The sequence below is a fragment of the Dryas octopetala genome, chromosome 8 (genome assembly GCF_963921425.1).
Source record: "Dryas octopetala chromosome 8, drDryOcto1.1, whole genome shotgun sequence".
NCBI lineage: Eukaryota > Viridiplantae > Streptophyta > Magnoliopsida > Rosales > Rosaceae > Dryas > Dryas octopetala.
The window spans coordinates 10523927-10532418 of NC_141373.1; the positions used below are offsets into that span (position 1 = coordinate 10523927).

At 36.2% G+C, this 8492-nt stretch overlaps 2 protein-coding genes across 4 annotated transcripts; one reads left to right on the plus strand and one right to left on the minus strand.

Annotated features, from left to right (window-relative positions):
* Positions 1-547: 547 nt before the first annotated feature.
* LOC147277103 (30S ribosomal protein S31) lies at positions 548-1024 on the minus strand. The gene has a single exon (XM_086255110.1). It carries the CDS (start codon positions 978-980, stop codon positions 684-686), a length of 297 nt encoding a protein of 98 aa, XP_086111236.1. The 5' UTR covers positions 981-1024; the 3' UTR covers positions 548-683.
* A 215-nt stretch (positions 1025-1239) lies between these two features.
* Positions 1240-8112, plus strand: SULA (NAD(P)-binding Rossmann-fold superfamily protein). Of its 3 annotated transcripts, none has more exons than XM_086254333.1 (13): positions 1240-1410; positions 1549-1599; positions 1978-2053; positions 2457-2516; positions 3125-3243; positions 3686-3730; positions 3854-3932; positions 4488-4549; positions 5825-5927; positions 6261-6321; positions 6691-6761; positions 7176-7315; positions 7393-8112. In XM_086254333.1, the coding sequence occupies exons 1-13, from the start codon at positions 1333-1335 to the stop codon at positions 7504-7506; spliced, it is 1059 nt and encodes a 352-aa protein (XP_086110459.1). In that variant the 5' UTR covers positions 1240-1332; the 3' UTR covers positions 7507-8112. The 3 variants fall into 3 exon arrangements, with proteins under 3 accessions (XP_086110459.1, XP_086110458.1, XP_086110460.1); XM_086254332.1 differs by having other exon boundaries at positions 1241-1410; positions 1546-1599; XM_086254334.1 differs by having other exon boundaries at positions 1344-1410; positions 1546-1599; positions 1968-2053.
* Positions 8113-8492: the final 380 nt, after the last annotated feature.

Genomic DNA, 8492 nt, shown 5'->3' on the forward strand with positions numbered 1-8492 from the left:
ACAAGTGGCATCAGAAAATGATAAGAAATTTGAAAAGTAATATAGGGCATCTGTCAGTTCATATAAACTTTTTTTATCAAACGATTTAGGGAAGAGGGATTTGAACTCAGAACTTCGAGTGTAGGGTAAATGCTCATAACCACTAGAATTACAAACCCCCACATCACTCCATAAAAAGTTACACAGATATTGTCCCACTTCACTAAAAAAATTGTTAACACAGATATTGTTACACATAGGGTAAATGCAGATATTGTTACACAGATATTGGCCCTATAACTATCCCCTGCTAAGTGTTTCCTGAGCAAACGAAGAAGCTCACTGTTTGCTCATAGAACCCAATCCCCACTACAATAGCAGTCACTGTTTACTTTCTTAGACCTCACAAAAACTAGTAAGGCAAGGTCAAATACTGCACTCTAACACATTCCATTCCAAGTAGCTCTCAATCAAAATTGAATCTCATGTTATGCATTTTGCGGTTTTATACAATAAAAGTAAGAGTAAGACCCATCAAATAACCAAACAAACAAATTGACAACAAATATATAAAACCCAAGAAGAGCATAAAGCATTCATATAAAAATGTACACATCCCATTCTGATAACAAGGCATAAATGAAAAATTGCACATATTGAATGAGCTAAAAGGGTAAAAGCTAACTAAGAATGAAAATTGAAATTCAGATGAGCTTGAAAGGGAGAGGCCAAGGAGTGGACCTGGGGACCTCAACCTTGTCCTTGATGCGCTCTATCTTCTTCTCCTTCTTCGGCCGAGCGTTTCCGTACGACCCTTTGAATCGCTTCCCTTTCTTCGTCTTCTTGTCCCCTCTCCCGCACACGATCGGAACTCCAATCCCACTACTCTTCGCTGCTGCTGAAGATGATGATGATGATGATGAAAAGGTTGAGAAAAGCGCAGGCCGCTCCGTCGTCAGCACTCGCCTCGCTACTGCGCCGCACCACTGGATCATCGCCATTTCTGCTCCCACTTCGCACTATCGCACACTACACAGTACACAGAGAAGCTGCGAAAGGGTAGACATAAGTCACGTAAACAGATGGTAGCTCCATTTCGGTGGACATAATGGGCCGGGTATGTTGGCCCACACTTAATGAGCCCAAGCCCATAATGGCCCAATAATATTAGTGTGGGAAAATGGGTGGTTTGGGGTGGTGAGGTGTGGTTCCAAATGAAACACATTGGCATCAGTCAGTGACTCAGTGGTGTCGCTCTATTCAATATTTCAATCATCTTTCCTTGGCTTTCACCACCAACACAGAAAAATAAGTCAAGAAAACACCTTGTTTATCACAAAGAGCTTTGCAACAATGGAGCTGTGTAGAGCCACTGCTTTCTCATGGACCCACACAATCTCCACCTCTCTTCATGCCCCTCTATCCCTGTCTGTGAGTAACTCAGTACCCACCTCTCCCATTTTTCATTACTACTTTCTCACTTATTTGTTCACACAATGCCCCTTGGTTTTCTCTTTTTTTTTTTTTTTTTTTTTTTTAATTCAATCTTTTTTCTTTGGGTTTTAGAAGTGTAAGACTAAGAGACTCAGTGTTTGGTGTGCCTCTGATCAAACCCAGAAGGTATGCTCTTCAAACCATGAATCTTTTCACACAGACACACACACACACATTTCTATTAATATTTAAACTATGATTCTGTGAGAGTATTTTCCAATGCATGGTTTATTCATTTGGGCAGTTCAAGATTACTAGAAATATGTGTGCTGATGCTCTCCATTTTGTTAAAAACTTCCCATTACACCTCTCTGCAATATAATTTGGCCCAATGTTGAAGAGATTGGGCTACACAAAGTTACTTATCCTCGGCCCTTTTGCATAACATATTGGTGCACTGGTGCCCTGCCATCCATGATTAGAATGTGTGGAATAGTATGTAGGCATATCTAGGTTGCTTTTTGTTTGTTGGAGCTATCATTGACTCTTTGCAGGTTGTCATAGGCAAATACAATGACCATATCAATAACTGGAGCTACAGGTTTTGTCGGTAGAAGATTGGTGCGAAGGCTGCATGCAGGTTATGCGCATTCATTTGTCCATCATTATAGAAACCATACAAACTCATATTATATGCAGTGTCTTTGTTGTGTTACCCTTATGTATTATTTTGGAGAAACTACCTTGGATTAATGTGTTTTTTATTTATCGTATTTGATTATCTCCAAATGACTATTGATTTGATCTTTATTTTCTACTTGAGCTAGCGAGTAGGGACATGCATATCTTTCAGTATTTATGCATAACAAAGGTGCATTTAGAATGAAATCAAATCAATTCAAGGTTCTGTGGTGTTGCTTGATTGCATTAACTAAGACAGGTTGCTTTATACTTATTGCCTTTAAAGCTTAGACATGTACTACATGTCAATGCCTCCATGGTTGCACTAACTTAAACTTTCTTTTAATCCATTTGGAATGCAGATAATCATAGTGTGCACATCCTCACACGGTCTAGATCAAAGGCTGAGCTAATTTTTCCGGGTAAGAAGGTAATGTATACTTATAGTTATTTTCGTAAATTATCAAAATTTGCAAAAGCCAGGAATAAATACTCATTAGAAATGGATACATAGTTTGTACTTTAAATTTGTTACAAACAGTTAGTGTGATGTTGCTTTGTGGTTGATATTTATTTTGGGTCCCTCTCCTAGTAGCTTAAGTTTAGATCCAGGTTGTCCCTTAAGTCATTGGTTCGAGTGTTGATACCCCTGTTTTCTGGTAATTTCTGTTGCATGCATGTAAGCCTGTAAGGCCTGGTTTGGTACAGCTGTGTGGGCTTACATGGGAGGAGTGCTGGTGTTTCATGTTTAATTGTGCTTGATGTATGTTGTTGGATTCATTGTAACTTAACACAAACAATATTCAATTTGTTTCCTAAAAAATTAAAAAAATTGCTAAATCTATAAATTACAATACTATTATATTCATATATTGAAATTAACCCCTGAATTGACTGCAAGATCTCCTTGAATTCATTGTTAACCTTCATTACCTTCATTTCCCTTGTAGTAGTGAAATAACTAGTCTTCTGTATGCCTTCTTTCTAGATATTTTGCTATAATGCTTGAAATTTTTCCTGTCATTTGTAGTCAAGGACTTTCCAGGGATTGTGATTGCAGAGGAGCCAGAGTGGAAAGATAGCATTCGAGGTTCAAGTGGTGTTGTAAATTTGGCTGGAATGCCCATAAGTACAAGATGGACTTCTGAGGTTGGTATTACATGCTCATTGAACTCGTTTCCTTGTTCTACTACCTTTACCATTTTACTTACTAGTAAGCAGTGACTACAAGAAAAGAAGTTCTGTATAACTTTGGCTGCACGAATTTACATACTCTCATTCTGGATCACACTGCTATAATCTGCTACAAATATTTGTTTTGACGAACTCCTATTGCTTGTGACCTCGATCATCTGAAAAATGATTAAAAGGCATTAAATTAATTACAAAAAATATTATCTTTAACAATTAATTAACTGTAATGGATATCTAAACTTAATATAGTAGTAAAAGTTTGTCATGAATTGACTGAATATTGCTGGCTAAGGCCATATGGTATGTGATTCATATGATGTGTCAATAGCAGAAGTGAGCATAATGGATATGCTTCCTAGAAGCCAGTCATAGCTACTAACTTCTTATTGGACTGTAGATAAAGAAAGAGATCAAACATAGCAGGATTAGAGTCACCTCTAAGGTAAGCAGTTGTTTCTTAACTCATGCTGCTGTCAATTAAAATTCACTTTTGGTCTTTTCCCCTTTTTCCTTTTCTAAAAGAATATTCCTGATGCAAAAATTGATTTGGCCTTTCATTGTGAAGGTCATAGATTTAATAAATGATTTACCAGATGCAGTTCGACCAACAGTCTTGGTTAGCGCGACAGCCGTTGGTTACTATGGTCTGTTCAGTCTTATTTTTTAGCTATTAATGCCACTGTATAATGCTTTTTTCTTGTTTTGCATGAAGTTTCTGTATTTTTGTTGCCGTGCTAGTTTTTGTCTGTAAAACATTTTAGATATTTATCAGGAATTTATTCTTCTTGGGACCATTAGATTATAATAGAGCATTTGGATACTCCATGGACTTGGAGAGTCCTTAAATATTAATCACTCATATGTTGACTAAATCTATTCTCAGAGTTTTGTATAAGTACGGTCATATTGCACTAATCACGAAGTTTCAAGGAAAGTTTTTAGCTGCTTTCAATAATTGTTAAAATACTTAGTGATACCTCCAGATCTCACACTTAGACGACCAATGAGCATCTATTATATAGTCATTGCATTGAGGGGATACTCATTCTCCCTGTCTTACTGGCATATGACTTTCCATTGCTTTAAATGATCTTGAATTATAATCCAAATTTGAGGAGCCTCTTTATAGATTGCATTGCTAATCCAAATTTCCTTTTTCCTTGTTTTTTATTTTTTATTTTTTATTTTTTTATGATCAGGTACTAGTGAGACACAAGTATTTGATGAACAAAGTCCATCAGGAAATGATTACTTGGCTGAGGTACGCTATCGAATGATTCATATTATGTATATTTTGTGCATAATCAGATGTTGAAAAGAATGTATGAAGTCTATTATATGAGGTTGTAAGCTTAAAAGTTTTAATATTTCCATTATGCAGTATGTTTCAGTTTCTGACTATTAGCTATCTGATTATACATACTACATTTGTGTAGTATGTATAATCAGATTGGTCAATGGCATAGCCAATGTAGTCAGATCAAGCTTATTACCAGTCCTGGTCCCCTTTGGGAATGTTAACCTCCTCCTAAAAGTGATTGATTTTAATACAGAATACATTAGTCATCTCTAGGCTTTGTCCTTACATTATGACTAATAATGCTCTGACTAGAGACAGATTTCCAAATATTTATTTACTAGTTTCTTGACATGTGCTCTGTGCGTGACAGAGGCACTTTTGTCCTTACTAAGAAACAAAATAAGACATGATGGAAATAAATAAATGAAAAAAAAAAGTTAAATAAGGAGAAGCCACCTGTTCTGGGATGGAAAAGGGATTTCACTTAGTTAATCCAGGAGCAGTTTTTCTCATAGAGCTTGCATGGAAATTGTTTAAAATCTGGAGAATTTTGAGGAGTAATGGTAACTTTTGAAGCAAATGGAGAGAACTATGGAATGTTTTACGAATTCAAAAATAAAATTGGAAAATACTATTTCACCCTCAATTCTAACTCTCTTTTTTTCAGAAAGAAAAAATAAACACTGAATTATTTTTGCCCTTTTAGTGTAGAGACCAAAGTGGGTGAATCCCCTTATTAATAGTATATATAAAATGACTTAGAGAGCCTCTGGAGTGTCTTTTAGACACATATTGAATATATCATTCTTTTGGCTGCTTTATTATGGAATAAGTTATAGTCTGCATCAATGAAGACCTTAAGCTTGTGACTGCAAATTATATATGTCCAACTTTCAATTGTTTGACAAGTGCTACCTGACTAAGTAGAACAATTCCTGATTATGTTGAACCATATATAATCCCTGGTTATTGAATTCTAGGATCACTTGCCCAAGGGCTATTGCAGCCTTTTTTAACTCAGTCATGGAGCCTAATGTTATTATGAATAGTAGAATCAACTTTCAAGCTGTGAACATGTTCTCAGTTTGGCTGCATTTTTATTTCTGCAGTATATCATCCCTCTCTATTACTAACATATGAATTCCAATCCATGAAGAAATATCGCAATGACAACTTCCACTTGTTTGTGCGCAAAAATTTCATCCTCGTCTTTAACTACCACACAAATCTTTTCAGGTTTGTAGAGAATGGGAAGCAACTGCCCTCAAGGTAAATAAGGATGTTCGGTTAGCGCTGATTCGCATTGGTGTTGTTCTTGGTAAAGATGGCGGTGCTTTAGGTATGACTAGTACTGTGAAACCTGACTTGCAATGTATGCTCATGAACTAAACTTGTCTACTTTGACTTTGGGTTTGGCAATTTTTCTATTTTACTCTTTATCTATACTTTGACCAATCTGGTTGGGCTGAGGCTTATGTGACCTCGTGATTGTATCAGTGTATTTTAGGCATGACTTAACTCTAACATTCAATTTCTGTTGTCATCTAAGAAAAATTATATGATTTCGAATCTTCTTAGTGAACAATTGTACATATCTAGAATTTTGTGTTGGTTTCAAGGTAACAAATCATCTGCTGCCTCATGCATACTTACACCTATTGAGCTTCTGCAGCTAAAATGATCCCTCTCTTCATGGTGTTTGCTGGAGGACCCTTGGGCTCTGGAAAACAATGGTATTGTACTCAATTTCTTTCCTTTGTAAGAGGGTAATCTGTCACACTTCTGTGTTACTAACACTTTTCGATTGGCCTTTTGAAAGCGAAGATTGCTCTGATTTAGCTCCGAAAAGAGAAATATAAGCATTTCAATGATGTTAATCAGACAATATTATCAAGTGTTTACTTTAGATGTTTATTATCTACTGAGGATGCTTGTTTGTTTAAAGAAAAGAAACTATAAATTGACCAATGGTGTGAGCACATGTATTTAGATTTCTTCAAAAGAAAGCACATGTATATAGGTTGATTTGATGAGATTTCTTAATTTATTTTCCTCTTCCCATCCATACTTTGCATAATTAATCCATTCTCATAATTGTGTAGGTTTTCCTGGATTCATCTGGATGACATAGTGAACCTGATATATGAAGCTCTATCCAATCCATCTTATAAAGGTAAAGATCTCATTCTTTATTATGTGACCCTTTAACAAAGTACACACAGATTGATGCTGGATTGAAACCAACATACTGGTGTCGAAGCTGATGCTTTCCATTCTGTTTTCTTATATAATTTTTAGCACGTAGAGATAACTACCTTTCTAATAAGTCTTGGTCTAATAATCTAACTTTACTTTTCATAATATCATGTGCCTTTCACTTCTCAAAGCTACTCTCATTGACATGTTCTCATAGTAGATGTTAAATGTTTTCTTCACCCCTTCACCTAGGATATTATAGGGCTTCTTATATACATACCTACATACATATATATTGGTGATTCTTGTTCAACTTTTCAACAATGTCATAGGACACTGGTTCTCAAAACTCTTCAACAATTGAACTCATTTTTAAAAACCTAAATGTCAGGAGTTATCAATGGAACTGCACCCAACCCTGTTCGATTCTCAGAAATGTGTGAACATTTGGGAAATGTCTTGGGTAGGCCTTCATGGCTGCCTGTACCTGACTTTGCCCTGAAAGCGGTCCTTGGAGAAGGTGCTTCTGTGGTAAGAATTTCTTCATTTTCTTTCCAATTTTTTTGTGATTTCATATTGCTGAGAAACTGAATAAGGTTTTGTTGCAGGTTCTGGATGGGCAAAGAGTGCTTCCAGTTAAAGCAAAGGAATTAGGTTTCCCGTTCAAATACACTTATGTGAAAGATGCATTACGATCCATTATTTCACAAAAAGTGACATAATGTGACAGAGGAAACATCTGTAGTTCCCCATTCGTTTAGTTAGAGGGTCTCCCAACTTTCAAATACCACCTATGTTATGCATTGCGATCCATTATTTCATCAACGAATTTTGTTATAATGCCACCGAAGAAACATCAATCTTCTTCATTCTTTTAGGTGGAGGGTATCCCAACTTTTAAAAAATTCAGATTCGAGGAATCAAGTGAGATTTGGGTCCTTGTGGACGCTGTGGAGGATTGGTTGTCGTGGCTCCCAAAATACATTTTGAAAATGTTCTACATAAATTACTACACTTCCAGTATATGGACATGCAAATTGGATGTGGCTATGTGCAATTGTGCATCATCAGTAATTTTTATGGGCAAGTCTAATGCATCAGTCTTGTGAAGTGAGAGTTAAGTTACTTCAAGACCATTCATTGTAGCAGCAAAAAAGAGGAACAGAAAATAAAAATGCAGTAACAAGTAATGTTGGAACTTTAGGTATTGAAGTATGCCATGAAATCTTTGTCAATATTTTTATTAGATCAAGAATACAGCCTCCTTTGTCAGTTTTAGAAATTTCAACCTGTATCTCATGTTCCAACTGTGTAAGTTCTTTCTGAAATTTTTTATTTGGTCTCTGGCCTTTCACTATGCAGCCGGAAAATGGGAGCTAAAACTCATTTTGGGTACCACATGGGTTACATATGCACACTATGGGCCGGAATGTGTAACCCAAAATTACCTGAAACTCAAAGTGTGACCAATATCTAGGTTACACTGAGACCCAAAAATCTTTGGCCCACCCACGTGACACCCACAACAGGAGAGAGACAACAGGAGAGAGAAGGAGGTGCAGTTGCTAACACAATACCTCATTAAGTATATGGCATTTGCAAATTGGTACACAAGATTTAAGGTTAAGTTTACTTATAAGAAATGAGAGTGGAATGAATAGGTTTCACTTTCATTCCACTGCAATTCTGTGTTTACTTATACTGGAAA

What these genes read in the sequence shown, in the direction of transcription:
- SULA (XM_086254332.1), top strand. Translation starts at nt 1,333, where the DNA reads ATGGAGCTGTGTAGAGCCACTGCTTTCTCATGGACCCACACAATCTCC. An exon ending in GTACAAGATGGACTTCTGAG is followed by an intron (nt 3,244 to 3,685) that starts GTTGGTATTACA and finishes ATTGGACTGTAG; the next exon opens with ATAAAGAAAGAGATCAAACA. An exon ending in ATCCAATCCATCTTATAAAG is followed by an intron (nt 6,762 to 7,175) that starts GTAAAGATCTCA and finishes CCTAAATGTCAG; the next exon opens with GAGTTATCAATGGAACTGCA.
- LOC147277103 (XM_086255110.1), bottom strand. Translation starts at nt 980, where the DNA reads ATGGCGATGATCCAGTGGTGCGGCGCAGTAGCGAGGCGAGTGCTGACG.